Genomic DNA, 20,146 nt, shown 5'->3' with positions numbered 1-20,146 from the left:
GAAAATAATTACCTTCCGAGTTATTCTTCACCTTGTAAATTAGCAACACAGAAAACAACATGTGTCAATTGTATTAACTTTATTGGACAATTATTTACTACAACAAAGCTTGTATGAAGTAGGCATGAAATTGGAGCATTTACTTTACTTAAAACATCCTGTGTTTATGTGAATATCTATGCATGTGTCAGTGTATGTGTTCAAGATAATTAACTCCCCCCCCACCTAACTTATTTAGTGATGTTGTTTGCATTCATACTCTTCCCACTCCCACTAAGCACAATATATGGTGTTTTCTGAGATTTCTGCTTCTCTTGAAGCAAAGCCACCGTCCCTAGAGGAGTATCACTGCTGCTCATCTTCTTCAGCAGTGCCTCTTCCTCCAGCTTTTTCATCCTCCTCTCCGTCTTCATCTTTCCAGACCCTTTACCATGGAATCGATGTGAAAGCTGCCTGAAAGCCTCTTTTGGAGTGAGTCTCCGCCCAGATTCATCCACATACTCAATCTTGACGTCAGGCTTATAGCCATCCTTATCCTTGAAATCTTGAGTGAAGCCTCTGTATTCTTCTCTGCGACTGTACTTGTCATCAAAGCCCATCTTGTCCTCAATGCAGTAGTTGTCATTAGGCAAAGCACCTTTTGTTGCCCTGACACGGGCTACCTTCTGCATTTCAGTGTCCAGTAGACCTTTGTTTTTGCACAACAGCAAAGCAGCTGCAAGACCGGATTTGACAATGGGTTCTTCATCCAAAATGGTGGCAGAGGCTGTGGAGAAATCTGGCTGTTTCTGCTCTTCATCCAAGTTAACTGTGCTCCATCCAACATTCTCATCCATTTCTGAGTCTGAACCTCCAGCATCATCTTTCTCTGCTTCCTCTTCAAAGTCCATAATGTCTTCTTGGTCCTCTCTGTTGCCTGACAGTCCATATGTTGGAATATCACCCAGAGTTCTGCAAAACTCTGAGGTGGCGTTGAAAACAATGTTGTTCTTCCTCTCGGGATCATTGTCATTGTTGCCTTCAATAAGATCTTTAATCTGCTCTGCCACCTTCTCTCCAGAGTCTTTGAGAAGCTGCTTCTGCTTCAGCTTCCTCTGCTTCTCCAGTTGTTTCTGTAGCTCCTGCTCTGCCTCATCCTCCTCAATTGCAGTTGGTTCAGGAGGTGTAAAGTCTTCATCGTCACTTATGTCCATTTCTGCCATCCTAACATCATCTGACATTTGGGGGATAGCGTGTGGCAATTTGCTCTCCTGCTCCTCCTCCTTTGCTTCCTCACCCTCTTCCTCAACTTGTCTGCGGCCTCGACCGCGTGTCCTAGAGCCAAAATCAGTGCTGCGAGTGTCATCTACAAGAAGCTCATCAACAGCTGGCTGCTTCTCCTTCTTCCTGATCTTCCTCACACGCCGTTTTGTCTTTTTAAAGCCCACCATTTCCTTGAGTGTGTAATACTCTGAGGCGATAGTGAGAGCAGGCATGTCCAACGACTGGGCCTGGTTTCGTAGAGCCTCTCTCATGGCCTGAACCTCCCGCTCTCGCTCCCCGTCCGCAAAGCCCCCCGTCTTCAAACGGAAACTCTTTTTCTTTTCACCCTCGATTTCCTCATCATACTTTGACAGTACAGAGTGGGCTTTAAACGTCACCATGTCATCCACACTCTCTTCTTCTTCATAGGGCTTATAATCTGGCTTTTTCTTTTTTAACTCCACATTCTTTTCTGCTTTTTCCTTGTCCACCAGTCCCACATTTACAAGCACATCCTCCTCCTCTTCAAGCACACCTTTGTCTTGTAGGGTCAGGATGACAGTCTGGCCCTCGTTGAAGGAATCCACCTTGTGCTGCACTTTGAGTCCCTTAAGATCTTGAGATGTGTAGGCATCCTTCTTGCTTTGTGCAAACTCCTCCTCTATCAGACTGCTCACACCAAACTCCTCATCCATCTCTTCCAGAAGTTTGGCTCTTTTCTCTGCCATTTCTTTTTCTTTTGCCATCAGTCTGCTTTTCTCAACCCAAGCAGCTGCATCATCCAGCCAGTCCTCCTCTGCTAGGGTCTTGACTTTTCCCAGTTTCTTATTCTGGATGCGTTTTTCTTTCATAGCTGCAAGCTTTTCTCTCATATCTTTCTGCTTTTTGATGAGAACGGGGTTGATGGTCTCAGCCACCATGGGTTCTTCTTTAGTGCCAAGCTCCTTCTTGTTCTCATTTAATTCCAGAGGCTTCAGACCCAGCTTGGCTCTGAGTTTGTTTGTTTCCTCAATGCTGAGAGATGCGTCTCCGCTTGCAGACTGAGGCTGCACTTCTGTATTGCTTTCGTCATATCCAAGATCAACTTTCTCCTTCTTCACTCGTGGCTCCCCGGTACTCCTTTCGCCTTTGCTGCGGCTTTCACGTCCGCTTCTCTCCCGAGACCTGGAGCGTTTCCGCTTCTCTTTATCCCGAGTCCCATCGCGGTCTGCAGCACCTCTTTCTCGGTCCTTGTGGCGATGTTTCTTATGTCGGTCCTTCCGCTCTTCTGCGTCCTTGTCGCGGCTTTTTTCCTTGCGTTTCTTGGAGGATCCCATTATTTCCTTTGCAGAGTACAACAGTTGTAACTAAAAAAAACGATACTGTTGTTAGTATAACCGTTTACAGCCAACACGTTTTGTAGGATAACGCAAGGAAAGATGTTGCTAGTTATTCTTAGCTAACTAGCGTTAGCTCACGTTAGCTTTGAATGCTAAGTGGCTAACCGACGACACAACTTACTTAGTGCGTAGGCAAAAATGAAACATTACATTCAGAATCCGGTATTTATCGACCTAAAGTGAGTATGTGGAAAAATACTTAGCTATAGGTTTCTTTCGCGGCAGTTTAATCACCTAGCTTCACGCTCAAGCACTCAACTTCAATCGTTACTTCGTCGTCAAACACCGAACAACGTTACTGCTTCCTGCAAATACACTTCCTGTGGTCGAAGAAGTAAATGTTACGCATACTGCCACCTGCTGAAGGGGAGTGTTTGTATCAGGTAGGATCAGATCCATAAGCTGCTGCTGCGTTTTTGGACCATATTATTTATCAAATGTATTTTACCAGAATCAAAGTGAATTTGTAAAACCTTTATCTACTGCATTAGCTAGCGTTAGTTAGTAATATAAAGTGCTGCTTGGCAACGAGAGTTCCTTCACCTTCACTCTGAATGGTAATATTACATTAGCTAGCTACGGTCCCTAGCTCAAATTGCAGCTAAGCTAACTTAACATAACTAAACATATTTTAACCTGCTACTGGTTTTGCCGTTAGCTAATGTTAATATTGGTTAGTCACGACAATTTGCAAACCCTAGCTTAGTGCGATAACTAACGTCACTATTAGGTTGAAGTTTTCTGTGTTAACGTTAACGCGAGCAGAGATGCTTGTTTGCTTCAACTTTTATCGAGACATTTAAAGTTAGCTCCTTGGTGAGCAGAGCAACCTAGCTGGTGAACAAGCTAGCTAGGTAGTACCTGCGAGCTACCTCCGCAAGCTTGGTCACTTTCTCTCCTTGGTTAGCATGAATGATCTTGTTCGATCGACACATATTACGCTAGCTGAGTATTGTGGTGTTCGATCGAACGTCAACGTGAATGTATGTAGACGTTCACCAGCGGGTTGGCAGGTGCAGGTCGGGGTTTGCGTGTTGTCATGGCGATGTGGGACATAACTGGCGCTAGGTCACAGATGTTAAACTAGCTATTAAAGTTTATTCAAGAAACAAGCTAGCTACGTACACTTAGCGTTACACGTTTACCGTTTGTTTACGCTAACTACAAGTTCCAGACTGGTTCCCGCTGCACTTTTTGACCGTTAAGCTAACATTAGCTGGTGTCCCTGCGGGGAGCAGTGAAAGCTCGCGCGCTGAACGGTGGAGGGAATGTGTTGTGTACCCCCGGGAAGAATCCGAGCGGGCCAAACACTAAATAAACCGACTGCAGCTAACGTCAACCGACAGATCACAAAAATTGTCAGTAACATTAGCTATCAGCATCAGTCAGTTAGTATCAGTCAACCGGATGTTTCAAGTTGGTCGTGATTGAAGAGTCACAGTTTGCTAAAGTTAACGGCTGCTGTTGGTAAGACGTGACGCATTTGATGCTTTAGCGTTAACGCAACTTATCTGTAATTCAAAAAATCGGTCTGCGTTAACAATCATATAAAGTTGTAACGTATAGTGAGTAACGTTCATGCCTAGATAGCTAGCTAGCTATCTAACGTTACTGTTGGCTAAGGAATCAATTTTATAAGGTTAATTAACGTACGGTTAAAGTTAATGTTTACTGACGTTTTTAGGCACTAACGTTAGGTCAACTTAGAGTGACCGGTAGCGTTGACGTTATGAACCTAAGTAACCTAGCATTAACTTGATTTTTTTTTCCTTCATATTCATCTAAAATGCTTTTTCATGATTGTTCTTGTAACGTTAGGTCAAGCTTATATCACGTGCTTGTTCTGTGTGGTGATCAGTATCTCTATTGTTTTACATTTCAGCAAGCTGTTTCTTTGACTATGAAAGATCCTTTTCCTTTAACGTTTTTAATGTAGACTTGTAGCTGTACCTAGCTTTTTGTTCTGTGTGCTGACCAGTATGCATTTTGTTGTGAATTCCAGCAAGCTATAAGTGGGTGACATGGCAACCGGAGGCACTCCTTTTGATGACAGTGCAGAAGAGCTGCACAACTGGACTGTAACCAATGGCAGTCTGGAAGATAGACTCAACAACCTGGTAAGGGCTCATCAGAACTTTTTATATAATTGACTGGTTGTTTCATATTACATTGTTGGGGCTCCTTAAGACTTTCTGCTCTTATTATCCAGCCAATTTCCAACCATGATTTTATAATTCCAACTCTTAAATAACAGGCTCCTGGGTAACTCACCTGGTGGAGCATGTCCCATTTACAGAAGCTCAGCCCTAGGCACAGAGGCCGCGGGTTCGATTACGACAAGCGGCCCTTTGCTGCATGTCATTGGCCCTGTCTCTCCCCTTTCATGTCTGTCCTGTAACAAATAAATGCCCAAAAAGATCTTTAGAAACTGTTAAATAACTAAGTTCACAGCGCTCTTTGTTATATAAACTGTTTTGTCACTCTCATGGCTGTCACAGCCCAGTTCTTAGACTGTGACACAAAGAAAGGGAGACCAAGAGATTAGGCTGCCAAAGAAAGCCTGTTTTATTTTAAACAACCAAATAATTATTCAAAACAACATAACACAAATTAACCATTATAACTAAGTAAAGAATATAGAAAGGAAATGTAGCTGCCGTCACACCATGTCTGCCCAAAAGAGAGATAGTTATTGAAAGTGTAAATGATGGAAAGAAAATCTAACGTTTTGTGATATATTATACGAATGTCTAATCTGTCATTTGATGCCTTTTGGAGATTTTTCCATCTTTTCTTGGCTTCTTTATGCACGTTATACAAATTGTTACCTGTGGTGCCCAAACTTTTAGACCCCACTGTATTATAATCAATGCAAATGTTTTTTGCTGTTGATCAGGACTGGGGTGTTCAGCAGAAGAAAGCCAACCGATCTTCAGAGAAGAATAAGAAGAAGCTGTCAGCTGTTGTGGTGGAGAGCCGTCTGACTAATGATATTTCGCCGGAGTCCACCCCTGGGGCCAGTCGCAGGAGAGCGCGCACTCCTCATTCCTTTCCCCACATCAAATACACCACCCAGATGTCTGTCCCAGACCAGGCTGAGCTGGACAAGCTGCGTCAGAGAATCAATTTCACAGACTTGGATGAGGTGAAAGCTGCTTTACTCAATCAGAAATTGTTTAAGTTCAGTGTGGTCAATATGTTGTTGTTAATTCACACCACAGAAATACAAGGATAGATTTTTTTGACATAAGGTGGCATGAGTGACATACCGGTAGATATATGAATGTATGGTTAGTAGCTCAGCCTGTGGACAGAGAAATCACAATGAGCCGGTTGTTTGACAAACTAACAACAACAACCATTTAAAATGGAAGCCTGCATTGACAATAACGGACTGCAGATGGCTGTACCTGGCAAGTTGCATATGTTGTGGTTTTAACATTTTTGATAACAGGCCCCATTTGCCGCAGTTTATATATCTACTTGTAAAACAGTTTGTGAAATAGAGAGTAACACACCTAAAAAATCTTGCATTAAGATGTGTGGTAATCTGTAGTACTGAAAGTATGAGATATGGGAATATTTGACTTTAAAAATGGCATGCCATTTTTTGACTAAGACTTGTGTTGTAGAGCAAAGTCTTTATGATCAGGTCCCTGTATTGCTTCTATGTCCTCAACCAGCATGAACATGAGGACGCTCATGTATGGCACAAGTAAACAAGTGCCTAAATGCTAATTACTGCTGATTGTAGATAGGAGACATGGAATAGAAAACCTTAACAGTTATCACAACGTCAAAAAAAAAGTTGCAGTTCTTGTACAGTGATGAAATGCCAATAAATTGGCGTGACGCATTGGCAGGCAATAGAGGGAATTTTGGCAGAATATTTGTCATAATTTGGTATAGGGTTGTTTGGCTGGTTCTGCTATGTAGTTGAGTGTGGCAGAATTGCAGAGCAGTGCATAGAAACATGTAAATATTCCTAATGCTCTTCTATGACGGGAAAAAGCTGAAGTCAAAGAGGATTTTTTTTATAATTGCAGCAGGGGCACTGTTTCTATTTTTTGACTGAAAAGAATTATGTAAAAACTGTTCATTAACAGTGGAAAAGCTTGAACACTTACAGTTCCTAGATTTTAAAAGAAAATGACCTGATGGTTAAGTGGTGATTTGACTGAAATATATAATCTTTTCTTACTCAGAGGAGCATTGGCAGTGACTGCCAAGGACGTGCCACAGCTGCCAACAACCAGCGGCAGTTTGCTGGAGATAACAAGAAGGCCTACAACTTCCTACCTCTGCATGTAAACACTAACAAAAGCAAGGAACAGCTCCATCCCTCCTCCTCTGCCCCAGCCACACCAGCCATCACCAAGGAAACTAAAAAGCAGAGCCCAGGACTTAAGGATACGTTAACCCTTTTGGTTCCTACCAAGGAAATGCCAAGGCTCAGCCGTGGTGGCACTGAGAGAGGTTCCTTAGGACACAAAGAATATGGGAGAGAAGAGCTGAGAATAGACAGCAGCCAGGTAACCTTTTGTTTTGTTGTTGCCAAGGTTTTAGTCAGCTTTTTTGTCTGCCACTTGATGCCTTGTAGTCTTTTAGCCTTGCTGGTGGTGCTAGAGGAAAAGTCAGCAATCCATCCAATTATTGTTTTGGACTAACAGACCAACAGACAGAACAACATTGCCTTGAACCCCTAGTGTGTTTTAAAAAAAGAAGATAGAAAATAATTTTATTAACTTTTAAGATACTTGGTTGTAATAAAACAGAAAGTTCTCCAGTGTAACACCCCTAAATTACAGAGATGGTAGACACTGAAAGATGTGTCATATCGATTTAATAAATTTAGTTTTTGGGAAAGATTACTGTTTTTATGTCTTTAATAAATTTAAAGGTGCAATCTCACCGCTATCAAAGTGTCATTTTGGGCCGCAGCAGGCAGCTGTTCTCAGTGAAAAAGCTCTAAAACCCACTACCTGCCCAGCACTTAATGGCAAACTCAGCCAGTGGCTAGCTGGTGAAGCATTTATCCGCTAAAGAGACAGATATTTCCCTCAGGAGTTGGTAGAGACCAAAACAGAGCTATAAGAGTTGGATTATTGGATTTACATTCACCAGGTGGTCAAAACACTATCCCAGATGAATGATAATGGTGGTTGCGTGAATAAGAAATTGATTGCTAACAAGTTTGTCATATCAACTTGATAGGTGATGACATGTCAGTGTTATCTGGACAAAGTCTACTGCCTCCAGGTAGCCAGAAAAATATAAATACATATGACAGCCTTTGTATTACTGCAATCCAACTACTCTGTAAAACCAGAACTAGGATAAAAGTGAGGGAGAGCTAGTGCAGCTGAAACTAAGCTGTATTTAGGCCAATTTATAAATATGCTACCCCTGGTGCCCAGTGAGTTTGTGCCCAACCCTTTTCTGCCCTTATTTAGCCTAGTCTGAGCTGTTGCTACAGATGCTCGCTCACCTTACTTTACGTCTTTCTCTGTCTTCTTTTCATTTACTCTTCTGAAACCCACACTCATACACCGCCCTCCTCTCTGCACGGTCTCAGGTGGTGAGCAAACTGGTACAGATCCGGGAGTACATCAGTAAGGCCAGCTCCATGCGGGACGACCTGGTGGAAAAGAATGATGTGCCAGCCAATGTGGAGCGTCTCTCCCATCTCATCGACCACCTCAAGGAGCAAGAGAAGTCCTATTTACGGTTCCTGCAGAAAATGCTGGTTCGTCTGTCATTTGTCCTTTTATCTTTTCAAGAATTAATCTATTTCTTTACTTTTCTCATGCTGTCAGACAAAGGTATACAATTTCAGTAAAATGTGGTCTTTCATGTGTAAAGCTTGGTTCTTAGTTAATTCCTGGATAAAATGGAACTTGTTTGTGATGTTATGTAGGCAGCTTGCCACACATATATTTTTAATTGCAGTCTTTGCAAGTCTTCTTCTTGTTGTCTGACACACTTCCAACAGTCAACTCATGTTTCATGTGATGATAAAATTAGGACATTCAGTAGCATGCTATCTTCCATTCCTGCAGAAGGGCTGTTTTTTGTATTTAGTATTACACTGCTTTGACTGGAGTGTTTCTGTGAAATATATAGTAGTATTTACCAGAAAATGTTTCTATTATGCAGACGGTTCAATTTGCTGCATGTTTTCCCTATTCCCACAAATTTCAACAGCATGGACATGCTGGCTTTCCTATACATGGAGCATTTGGGGGAGCATATTGTGTTTTGATAATTTTTTGGCTACAAAGTTGTTACTTTAACAATGCCAAACAATTGCTGGACAAAGTCTCAGTACTGCATAATTTTCTTTTTCAATTATATTTGAGTCTCATGCTATTCTTTCCACCATCTCTAGACACGGGAGAATGATGAGGATGATGTGGGGACCCTGGACTCTGCAGTGGGCTCAGGTTCACTGGCAGAAAGCACTTCTCTAAACATTGAGGTCCGCTCTTCAGATGCCTCAAATGCAACGGTGTGTACATTTGTGGATTGTTTCTCAAAAATCTGCTGCCTTCTACTCTGTCAGTGGTCTCTGTCGCATTACACAAATCCATTATAATAAGTATAAGGTAAGTGTATTTTGTCCTTAAAAGGAAACAGGAAATGTAAACATTGCAAATTGGATCTTTTCCTTTTAAACACTGTAGGTTAGTTTTATTTGCTGTGTCAGTACCTGTCAAGCCTCCTTTACCTTTTCTGCTGAGTAGCACCGCAGCACTGTTGTTGTGTTTTGGTAGAGTCAGTGTTTCTAAAGCGATGTGGATGTGATTTTTGTAGGGCGGTAGGCCAGAAACAGTTCGAGCTGACCAAAAGGAAGAGTTGGAGAATCTGCGTAAGCAGCACGAGCTGCTGAAGAAGATGCTGGAGCAGCAGGAGCAGCTCAGGGCCCTGCAGGGCAGACAGGAAGCGCTAATGGCCATGCAAGACAGTGCAGAGCAGGCTCTTGCTGTGATTGAAGACACTGGTGAGATACATACCTACATTGTCACAGGTCTATTCACATTTACTGTAAGACCAGACCAGGAGAAAAAGTAGTATGCATTACTTTTCTTCCATCAATGAGAACTCAGTTGGAATCTTTTTTTATAAAATTGTAGTTGCAACAACAGATTTTTGTTATGGAAAGCATATTTGTGTATCAATATTTTCTGGTAAATATGTTAACAATTTCTACCACTTGAAGTCATAGTTGTTGATTTACATAAATATAATTTCATGTTTAATTCATTTGACATTTGTTATTAGTTGTCACAGAAACCACAGGCAGTATTTCAGGCCTGAGCATCACATCTGAACTGAATGATGAGTTGAACGATTTGATCCAGAGGTTCCACAACCAGCTACACGATTCTCAGGTACAGTAGACTATGCATTTGGGCTGCCATAGCCTCCCTAAAGAAAATCATTATGTCTTCTAGAAATAGTTTCCGAACATCAACAACTGTCTTCTGACTCATGCACTGAAGGATTTTCATAAGTACATTTATTACAACATTATGACAATTTCATTATGTCAAGATATTTTGTATAATTTGTTGAGAATACATAATCTGTAATGTTGGCATGTCCACCTCTAGTCTATCTCTCACTTGCCACATTACAAGCCATGTCAATTTAAACAGACAACAAACATCAACAAGTATCTGTCTAAACTCTTTAGTAATATATGTATAGTTGAAGTTTTTCATTATTTATGCCTTTTAGACTAAAGCAGTGCCAGACAACCGTCGCCAGGCAGAGAGCCTTTCCCTCTCTAGAGAGGTGTGCAGGTCTAGGGCTCCCCAGGCTGTTGGTCCACCTCAACACAGGCCTCTCCTCCACTCTGCCTCTGGTCCCCACACTGGCCTAGACACAGGGGCAACAGCGGCCAGTGCCAAACTCACTAAGCTCCAAGAACTCCAAGACAAAAAGCAAACCATGGACAAGATCCTGCAAGAACTGCATTCACTCAGAGACCAGACTCTCAACAACAACTCGTGTAAGAGTATTTTCAAAGTCTTTTTTTGTGTCTTTTTTTCTACAATAAAGTGTGGATGAACTGTATGTGGTTCCCTTCAGGTCGTGGCTTGTCAACACAGTGCAGTCTGAGTATGGGAGGATCTTCAGATTGTCCATCTGTGCTCTGCTCTAATGGGGCCTCAGCTTCCACACCCTTTCATCCTTCACTCTCGCAGCGCCAGGACAGCTCCAATTCCACAGACAAGCTCAGGTACACACACACACTAACACAAGCCACTGAATAGGTAGGTCAGATATCAACACCAGGGTGTTGTATAGTGGGGGGTTGGTGTAATATAGGGTGGTGTTGTAGTGAAACATTGCAGCCACAAAACCTACTACATGTCCTTGTGTTGACAAGTATCAGCATTTGCAAAAGTTTTCTTGAACAAGATGTCCACAATTTTTAGGTTTGTTTTTACGTAAGGGACTCTGAAATGTAGCAGAGGGGGGGGGAATTGTGAAGACATTGTCTTAGCATCACATGACCTTTTAAATATTTAGTGTAGTAAACGTTTGCATTTCATCCACGCATGTGTTATCTTTTCTTCTTCCTACAGGAAGCTAAAGGAGGTTCACAAGCGTTTAAATGAGCTGCGGGAATTAGTGCAGTACTACGAACAGACCTCTGATATGATGGTGGATGCCGTCAATGAAAATGTGAAAGAGGAGGAGGAGGATGATGATGATGATGATGAGGAGGAGGATGAAGAAGATGAGACAGAGGACGGTTCTATGTTTGAGGCCATGTTTGACTCTGAGCAGGAGAACCGCCAGCCTGTAACTAACATCAGGTGTGTTTTGTTTAAATAGATCTATAAATTAAATGTAAATTCAAAATGTATTATCATTTAATTAGTTGGAATAAATATATGACTGATTGGACTTTTATTGAAAGATTAAACATAAACTAGACCTTTAACAATTAGTCAATTTATCAATTAGGCAATCAAGAGAGAAATAATGACCAACTATTAAAATTTTTGAAAATTTGTTTTCAAGAAAAATATGCCAAACATTTGATGGTTTTAGCTTCTCAAACATGAGAATTAGCAAATTTTTCTTTTCTTACTTCATAATAAATTGAATAATTTGGGGTTTTAGACCTTCAGTTATTTTGCAGGTGAACTGCAGAGCCCACATATGAGCCACCTTGTAGCTCTTATGCTTGGCTGAAACAGAGCTGTTGTGATTGGATGGCAGAGCACCTCCTACTTAGTGTTATTCACTTTTATGTTTCCGTGCCAACAACACCTGTGGCCAGAGGCATTAATTCATCTAATTTTTCAGTTAGACAAAACAAGACATTTGATATAGCCCTGGAAGTTATTGTTTGTCATTTTTCTGCTGTTTTTATCGACCAAATAATTAATTCATAAAGCAAGACGATAATAGTCAAATTTATTGATAATGATACTATTTCTTAGTTGCAGCCCTACATTATATACAGATTTAACTTGTGTTAAAATTGATAAATTATACTTAAACACTGTAAATGGGAAGAAAAGATTTGTTGTTATTGTGCTCTTGTTACAATATGATTGTGTTTAGCATTAGGTCACAGTTAACATTGTAACCATAACAATCACTGCACTTGATGTCTTTAGAAACCCACAGCGCAGTGGGAACTGGACAGACTTGAACAGCCTGACCAACAGGCGCAGTGTCAGGAGCAGTGGCACTAACAACCGAGATGGAAGACTCAACACTGAGTGTGAGATCAACAACCGGTCAGCAGCCAACCTGCGCAGCCTCAACATCCCTTCAGCCATAGGTACACTCATTCACACGCGTACATAGAACCATTTTACAGCTGATGGTAATCTTCCTGAAAAGCAAATGGGTTGCATACACATTTGAAAGTAAAAAACATAACTGAATATAACTGTATTTTATTTGCCTGCAGCTTGTTATCCTTCCATTTAATTCACTCTTGTGTTGACAGAGGCACAATGGTGCAGACGCACAGAATGGAAATATGGAAAATTGTATTATCACCATTATAAACATGCTTTTCAAACTTGGGAACATTGAATCTCAATAGTTTGAAAACTTTAATCAGAATTAACTTCATGCCTTTTACACAAATTCCTATTATTTAGTTTGGTAATGTGGCTTTTATTAAAGAGTGTTGTGGTTTCAGGAGCTTGTTACTGAAGGTCTTTGTTAATGCAAAGTGTAAAGATGGAAAGAGACCCAATTTGTAAAAGATATACTATTACAAACTAACTGTTTAATTGAATCTTTGCTCTCATTTAGAGTGCCAGTACAATAGGGACACCCCCTATAATCAGGTGAAGGATGACGATGACGACGAAGTCGATCTTGATAATGATGAAGGGGCACAGGCTGTGCCTCCAGACAGTGAGGCATCAGGGTCCAGTCGAAGAAGTAGTCTGGGGAACAGTGGCGGTTTTGCCCAGAAGGTTCATCGGCACACAGCGAAGCAGAAACTCCGGCAGCTTCAGGAGCTGGTGGCCATGGTTCAGGTGAGGCAGATGACAGAATAATACTAAATATTCTGTAGTGGGGATGTAGATGTTCCTTCTTTATTAGTAAAATGAAAGGAAAAGATGTTAAATATGTAGGATTTGAAAATGTCTGACTTTGTCATCTCCTCTTACTAGTATTAAAACAGATGCTGGGTTAAATGTTTTTCATTAAACCGTAAGCAAAGTATTTTAGGTTGGATTTTCTTTAACAGCTTAAGTGGTGTCTGTCTCGTTGTTTCTGTACTAGAAAATGTGTTGTCTCAAGCATTATTGTAGGGTGAACACTGTGTAAATTCTGTGTTTGTCTGTCTCCAGAGTGACGACACTGATGGCACAACAGCTAATGAGGACGAAGCTTTACACCAACAGCCAAATAATACCAGAGCTACTATGACTGGGTTGCTGGCAGCCGGATCTAAACAGAATCCCAGAGAACTCACTCTCTCCAGCAAGGCGAGGTACAGTACAAAGTTGGAAAAGACTACACTGTTTTATATTTTTTTATATATTTAATTTCATGTCAGTGTGTTTTTGGCTTGGATTCATTTGCAATGCATCAAAACTATTATGGACACAGGGAGAAGCTGTATGAGGAGAAGCTGCGTCAGCAAAAGCATGAGCTAAAGCAGCTCCATGAAGAGCGCCAGAGGCTTATTGAAATCCAAGGCAAGATCCAGGATCTGCAGTGGGCTTGCCCTGACCTCCAGGTATTTTACACACGCATAAACACAGACTCCCTGGTCAAATGAGGGTTACATTTATTTAAAAAAAAAAAATTAAAAAAAACCACACACAGGTTTCCTGTCTTACTCAAATAATATTCCAAGAATCTAAAGTATGACTTGAAAAAATGTTTTTAATAATATGTCCAATCTATTTAGATTACATGAGGAGTGGACTAAAAAATAGGAACACCTCTCAGTAAAGAATTCCATAAACTATATCCTCCCAAATGTTGGACTTTATTAAATAAACACTTATATAAAACAGTTTCAACAAAAACTAGAACCTTCCTGAATGTAAGATTTATTACATAGCTGTTGTTTGAGACTGCATTAGTTTTAGCAGGGTTTACGTAATAAACTGGCACCTGAGAGTTAAAGAAACTGCAGATTTACAAACTAACATTTTTACTTTTTGTTGTTTTGTTCTAGTCATCTGTGTCCAGCACAGTGAGTCAGCAGGGCTTGCTGAGGAAGGTTCCAGTTGCTGTTTCCACTCCTGCCACTGTCCTGGCTTCCTCTTCCTCTGGACCCAAAACCAACTCTGCTGCTCTCAAACCCACTGCTCCTGAAGCGGCTACTTCTTCAGTTACTGACAATGAGGTAACAGACTCCACCTTGCACACAATAAGACCCCTGGCTACCACTAGCCAAATGTCCCAATAATATCTGGGCTTTCAGAACAGTACAGATTATAGTTAACTGTTCCCCTCTGTTCTTGTCTTGTCAGCAGCTATGGTCTGAGATGCGGCGCCACCAGATCTTGCGAGAAGAACTGCGACAACGCAGAAAGCACCTAGAGTCCTTGATGGCTGAACACCAGAGGCGTAATGGTCTCAGTGACTCTCCAAGGCGGGTTGATGACTCGGAAGGCCCTGCTACACCCACACAGCCTGTTAGTAGGGATGAAAGGTAGGAGACATACTGTTCTAGGGGCCTGTCACACCAAATTTAAGATATAATTCGGCTTGCTCTTTAGTTTTCTTACATATTTTATTTAAAGACAAATAGGAGATTTTTGCAGGTGAACTGCTGAACCCACACAAGAGCCACATTGTAGCTCTTTAACATTTGTCAGAGCTGTGTGATTTTATGGCAGAGCACCTCCTACTTAGTGTTATTTATTTTTTATGCCTCCGTACTGACGACAGCTGTGGCCAGATGCGTTACGTTTTCATGTTGCCTCTCCACCTGTCCCTGATATCTCAGGAACCCCTAGAAGAAATTTCTTTAACTTTGACACAAGCATCTACTGGGACTGAAGGATGAACGAATTAGATTTTAGAAATCAAAGCTCACTTTGACCTCAAGTCCGTCCCATTCTCTCGATTGCTATGTCTCCGTAATGCTTTGAGGGAATGTCTTCAAATTTGGCGACACTAATCTTGAAACTATATATAACTTCTGTGCAGGTTGAACATGTGTGTGAAGCATCGATATTTCATCAAAAAATACACTTTTTATTAAATTGCTTTAAAATCTTCACTGAACAGACCTCTTCTGTGGACAGACATGGATGTGAATTGCAACTTGCCAAAGGCATACAACCTCAAGGCGGTAATTCTGTTTTTTAGCTGGAGTAGGAATAAAACCGATGTTTATTCCATAGACAATACATTTGTACCATTTCTTGATATGTCATCAGGACAATGGCTACCTGGGGTTCCACTCCCTGCCACCTTGATGAGGATGACGATGATGAAGACGACGATGAATATCAATCAGAGATGGGTGCCGAGGAGGAAGAGGAGCAAGAAGAATGTTCAGAGAGCAGCTCTGACGACGACATCCACATCTACTCATCCAGCAGGAACCAGTGCTCCTACAGCAACAGGAAAAATCAAGAAAGGTCAGACAAAGTGGAGGCAGAACGAATTCCAATGAACTAATATCTATATCTGTCTTTTAAAAATGATGTGCTCACTTGTGTGTGTGTGTGTGTGTGTGTGTGTGTTTGTGTGTGTGTGTGTTTAGCAACCTAAAGCCTCCACAAGCCTTCTCAGGTGAAGGTAGTGTGAATCCATCTCTTCCTAACAAGACTAAAGTGAAGCAGCAACAGCAGCAGTCCAGAAGTTTGAACCAGTCTGCAACAAGCGAGCATGGTGGTACACGACGACAAGAGAACCTGCGCTGGGCCTCTGAGCTGTCTTTCACTGAGGGCTCATGTCAGTGGCAGGAACAGGTCAGCCAGCTGCAGAGACAGCTGGACTTCAGCACCAGCATGTGCCATTCACTCCTGCAGGACCAGCAGGTTGGTGCACTGAACAAACACATGCACAGACACTGAGATGGATAGTTGACACAAGCTTGCACCGCATTTTTTGACTTAATTTGAAGTTATAGTATAATTGTCAATGAAGTCACTGTTCTTCACTCATAGCTTTCTATTCTGTTTGTTTAGGTGCCTTTTTTTACTTTGTCTTTTTTATACATAAGAACAGTTTTTTCAAACTAAAACATTCTTTCCCCTTTTTCCACAGACACTCTCTTACATGCTGCAAACCCTGCTGACGGGTCAGTACAGTGTGTTACCCAACAACCTTTCATCACCACAGGTCCACCTGGTCATGCACCAGCTCAACCAGTGTTACACCCAGCTGGCTTGGCAGCAAAACAACATACAAAGGTGAAAATAATGGTATATTGTATGTATGTATGTATGTATGTATGTATATGTACTGTATGTATTTCTATTAAGTAGTTCATCTTTTATTTTTTACATTTTCTATATTCTGCCATACTTTTCCTGCAGACTAAAGCAGGTCCTTAATGACCTGCTTCACCAGCAGCAGCAACAGCATCAGCAGTCTTCGTCTACAACAGCCGGTTGGCAGACACAGAAGCATGGCTCGTCCCAGGAATCCAACTCTGCTCCCTCAACCTCCCCTGGTGTCTTCCTCCCCTTCTCGACTACCGTGCATCCTTCAACCAACATGTCAACTGCTGCCTTATCCCCATTTCCCCCTGGTATGACAACCATATTTGATTAGCTCTTGAAATTAATTCTCACACAAATCATGTCTAGAATGGTATGCATTAGAAGTGACAGAAAGCTAAACTGTCTAAATAAAGCTCAGAAGACAGGGTTTGCAGTGAATCCTTTAAAGACAGCTAGGGATGGTTTTTGGGTATGATGTGATATAGAGTTGCAAAAACCTTCTATGATATTCTGAAATTAATAAAAGTAGGATATTCAATAGGTGACTGCATTTGTGAGACTCTTGGCAAATGCCTCTTTGCAATTACAGAAAATGTAGAATGTTCAGAAATTAAATATAGAAAACAAAGAAAAAGTTTTTTCGTCATGTAGTTTTTGTACAATGATTAACAATGTTAATGCAACTGTTGTTACTAGTATGAGTAATCTTTCTCATTGGTGGATTTGAATTTGAAGTAAGTGATATATTTTAAAGAGTCATGCAGAAATAAAAGGCCAAAAATCCTACTGTCATGATTTAATTGATTATTTTGACCATTTGCACTTAAATAACGTTTTCTTCCTTTGACTTTGCAGGCTTTAACTTATATCCACTCTTCCCTGCATCCATGGGGGAGTTCCCTCAGGGTGCTGCAAGTCAGGCAGCCCCTGACAAACGGAAGCAGCAATTAGACCCCAACACCTCAATCAGAACAGAGTACATGAGTTTCCCTCCTCCACTGCAGCGCTCTCCTCTTAACACCTCTACGGAGAAAGGGTAAGTCCATCATTTTTTTTCTTTCCAAAAAGACATCTATTTTTTATTTGCGTAAGCATTATTGTTCATATGTTTATTTTCCATGTGACCCTTTTAGACCGGCTGGCTGGCTTAAAACTTCCTACGCAAACAACTCTGTCAAGCATCAGCAATCTAAAACGGAGCCCCAAGATTCCCCCCCCTCCTCCCCCACTTTTGCCAGCCGCCACCCCCGGCCATTTGACCGGGCATCACAGGAAAGTTTTAGCAGCATGCCTGATCCTGTTGATCCCACCACCATCACAAAGACTTTTAAGGCGGGACGCAAGGCCTCAGCACAAGCCAACCTGGCCTCCCGAAGCAAGACACCCAATTCTAAAAGTCGTCGCAGGAGGAGCAAAGGGTACACCAAGAACAGTGAAGGTATCAAAATGTAGTTGAATCTTCTGTAATCAAATTAGCAAAGACTTGCTGAGAAAAATGTAATGAGCGTATATTTCATTTTTTGTATCTTCCTCAGGCCATGAGAGTGACAGTGTAAGCAGCACTGCAGACTTTGTCCAGGAGAGGGTAGACCTGTCTCGTCAGAGGGATCAGAATAAGAGTCTTTTGGACAAGCTCACTCAAGAGAAACTTGACAGCAAAACAAAGCTTGGGAACAAACAAAACGACCTCTCCTCTGGTGCGGGTCAAGCTACTTATAGTGAAAGTTATGCACCCACTTCACCCCTGTTGTCTGTTTTTAGTTTTTCTTTGTATACATTTAGTATCTTCTTTAGGCTTATTTTACATTGTTTGTTTCCCCCTGTAATTATAACCTCTTGTCCTTTTACATTTTTTTTTTGGTTGCACATTTGTCATGACTATGTCTGTTTCATTTTAATTTTGGGTTAATTTACTTTGTTGTCAGTCACTTTAATTTATCTTACTCACAGCCTATGCTTGGAGAACACCCTTCCTCTCCAATAGAATTGCATGCACAGAAGCACCAGGTAAACTCGCAATGCATACCCAAGCATTATGTGGTTATTATGTCACCTAAACATCCCATGCATGTTCTATTTTTTGGCTTAACCTAAACCAAAAGCTTCCAAGTTTGAGGGCAGACTATTTTTTTTCTACTCATGGATCAAGTTATGCACAAGTATCCACCCAAATCTCATTTTGTCAAATCTTGAACCTGTAGATGCAAGCAGCGACTTCTCACTGTTCGAGGCTCTGAGGGAAACCATCTACTCTGAGGTTGCTACTTTGATATCCCAGAATGAGTCCCGTCCCCACTTTCTTATCGAGCTTTTCCATGAGCTTCAGCTGCTCAACACAGACTACTTACGGCAGAGGGCACTGTATTCCCTACAGGTACGTATAGACGCATGTATCTGCTGTAGTATGTATTGATATATCCTATCCTGGCCTGGAGTACAAGGTATTCAGACTGATTGACCCCTAAATGGAATGTGGGTTCAAGTTAGAAAGGCAGAATATCTGGTCATGTGACTGGTTAGGGTAACATAAGTTTTGATACTTTTATTTCAACTCATTTACTTAGTTTACATTCTCATATCATTGCAATTTTTAGATCTATGTATGCATATATGCAATCCACCCAGTGATAACAATAAAAACAATCACAATAAAAATAATGAAAAACAATGAAAATAAATGAAGAAGAACAACATAATCATAAAAAAAAAAAAATATATATGCACGTATAAATACATGTGCTGCGGCTGCGCACACACATACCTACAAACGTTTTCTTATTACATAAAGACACCAGCTACATGAAGTGAAAGTAAAGAGGAACATAAATAAATTAATACATACATTAGAGGGTGACACAAGAATCAGTTCCCATCCCATGCAAACCAAAATACTCCTGGCATGTCCCGATTATGTGACTGCCCCACAAAAAAAAAAATCCTGTCCCGTGAGATCCCGAGAGAAAGACTACCGAATCCCGTCCCGCTCCCGTTTATGTTGTCTTAACAAGTTTACATACATACATACATACATACATACATACATACATACATACATACATACATACATACATACATACATACATACATACATACAGTTGTGTTCAGAATAATAGCAATGTGTTTAAAAAAAGCGAATAATGCTCAACATCCTTAGCATAGCTTTTAATTCCATAATATCAATTCATTGGGAACACTGCACATTCAATTCCAAATCAAAACATGACCAAAATTGATCAAGTTTGTGTTCTACCTTTTAAAGAAAGTGAAGAAAAAGGAATATTAGGCTGCTCAAAAAATAAGCAGTATTTGCATTTTCCAACATTGACTGTATAAACTGAAATGTCTCAAAGGTTTGCTTTACTTAGAATCACTGCTCTAATATTTAGTTGCATAACCATTATTTCTGAGAACTGCTTCACATCTGTGTTGCATGGAGTTGACCAACTTCTGACACCTGTGAGCAGGTATTCCAGCCCAAGACGGTTGAACTACATTCCACAATTCCTCTGTATTAGTGGGTTTTGCCTCAGAAACTACATTTTTGATGTCACCCCACAAGTGTTCTATGGGATTGAGGCCCGGGGATTGGGCTGACCACTCCATAACATCAATCTTGTT

The 20,146-nt window shown here is 41.1% G+C and overlaps 2 protein-coding genes across 9 annotated transcripts in view; one reads left to right on the top strand and one right to left on the bottom strand.

Annotated features, from left to right (window-relative positions):
• Window positions 1-62: 62 nt before the first annotated feature.
• On the bottom strand, window positions 63-3,106 carry sart1 (spliceosome associated factor 1, recruiter of U4/U6.U5 tri-snRNP). Of its 3 annotated transcripts, none has more exons than XM_032500637.1 (2): window positions 2,856-3,106; window positions 63-2,588 (listed from the first exon to the last, which is right to left on the bottom strand). In XM_032500637.1, the coding sequence occupies exon 2, from the start codon at window positions 2,556-2,558 to the stop codon at window positions 231-233; it is 2,328 nt and encodes a 775-aa protein (XP_032356528.1). In that variant the 5' UTR covers window positions 2,559-2,588; window positions 2,856-3,106; the 3' UTR covers window positions 63-230. The 3 variants fall into 3 exon arrangements, with proteins under 3 accessions (XP_032356528.1, XP_032356511.1, XP_032356519.1); XM_032500620.1 differs by having other exon boundaries at window positions 2,743-2,936; XM_032500628.1 differs by having other exon boundaries at window positions 2,772-2,906.
• Window positions 2,767-20,146, top strand: part of pcm1 (pericentriolar material 1) — a 23,997-nt gene continuing 6,617 nt past the window's right edge. For 2 of the 6 annotated variants that reach the window (XM_032500606.1, XM_032500568.1), the window contains exons 1-26: window positions 2,993-3,178; window positions 4,624-4,738; window positions 5,518-5,766; window positions 6,827-7,153; window positions 8,197-8,367; window positions 9,010-9,129; window positions 9,435-9,621; window positions 9,903-10,012; window positions 10,362-10,635; window positions 10,716-10,866; window positions 11,216-11,449; window positions 12,263-12,429; window positions 12,915-13,144; window positions 13,463-13,605; window positions 13,725-13,854; window positions 14,302-14,472; window positions 14,600-14,781; window positions 15,515-15,718; window positions 15,844-16,120; window positions 16,350-16,495; window positions 16,622-16,836; window positions 17,384-17,564; window positions 17,662-17,966; window positions 18,064-18,225; window positions 18,479-18,535; window positions 18,730-18,902. In XM_032500606.1, the coding sequence (XP_032356497.1) occupies window positions 4,643-4,738; window positions 5,518-5,766; window positions 6,827-7,153; window positions 8,197-8,367; window positions 9,010-9,129; window positions 9,435-9,621; window positions 9,903-10,012; window positions 10,362-10,635; window positions 10,716-10,866; window positions 11,216-11,449; window positions 12,263-12,429; window positions 12,915-13,144; window positions 13,463-13,605; window positions 13,725-13,854; window positions 14,302-14,472; window positions 14,600-14,781; window positions 15,515-15,718; window positions 15,844-16,120; window positions 16,350-16,495; window positions 16,622-16,836; window positions 17,384-17,564; window positions 17,662-17,966; window positions 18,064-18,225; window positions 18,479-18,535; window positions 18,730-18,902 (4,662 nt within the window). In that variant the 5' untranslated portion in view covers window positions 2,993-3,178; window positions 4,624-4,642. Of the gene's footprint in view, window positions 3,179-3,231; window positions 4,089-4,623; window positions 4,739-5,517; window positions 5,767-6,826; window positions 7,154-8,196; window positions 8,368-9,009; window positions 9,130-9,434; window positions 9,622-9,902; window positions 10,013-10,361; window positions 10,636-10,715; window positions 10,867-11,215; window positions 11,450-12,262; window positions 12,430-12,914; window positions 13,145-13,462; window positions 13,606-13,724; window positions 13,855-14,301; window positions 14,473-14,599; window positions 14,782-15,514; window positions 15,719-15,843; window positions 16,121-16,349; window positions 16,496-16,621; window positions 16,837-17,383; window positions 17,565-17,661; window positions 17,967-18,063; window positions 18,226-18,478; window positions 18,536-18,729; window positions 18,903-20,146 lie in introns of those variants that run through there. The other 4 variants (XM_032500582.1, XM_032500591.1, XM_032500575.1 and 1 more) reach the window with 4 other exon arrangements.

This window comes from Etheostoma spectabile, chromosome 2 (assembly GCF_008692095.1).
Source record: "Etheostoma spectabile isolate EspeVRDwgs_2016 chromosome 2, UIUC_Espe_1.0, whole genome shotgun sequence".
NCBI classification, from domain to species: Eukaryota; Metazoa; Chordata; class Actinopteri; order Perciformes; family Percidae; genus Etheostoma; species Etheostoma spectabile.
The sequence above is the reverse complement of the archived record's forward strand: the minus strand, read 5'-3'. Positions and strand labels throughout refer to the sequence as shown.

What these genes read in the sequence shown, in the direction of transcription:
- sart1 (XM_032500637.1), bottom strand. Translation starts at nt 2,558, where the DNA reads ATGGGATCCTCCAAGAAACGCAAGGAAAAAAGCCGCGACAAGGACGCA.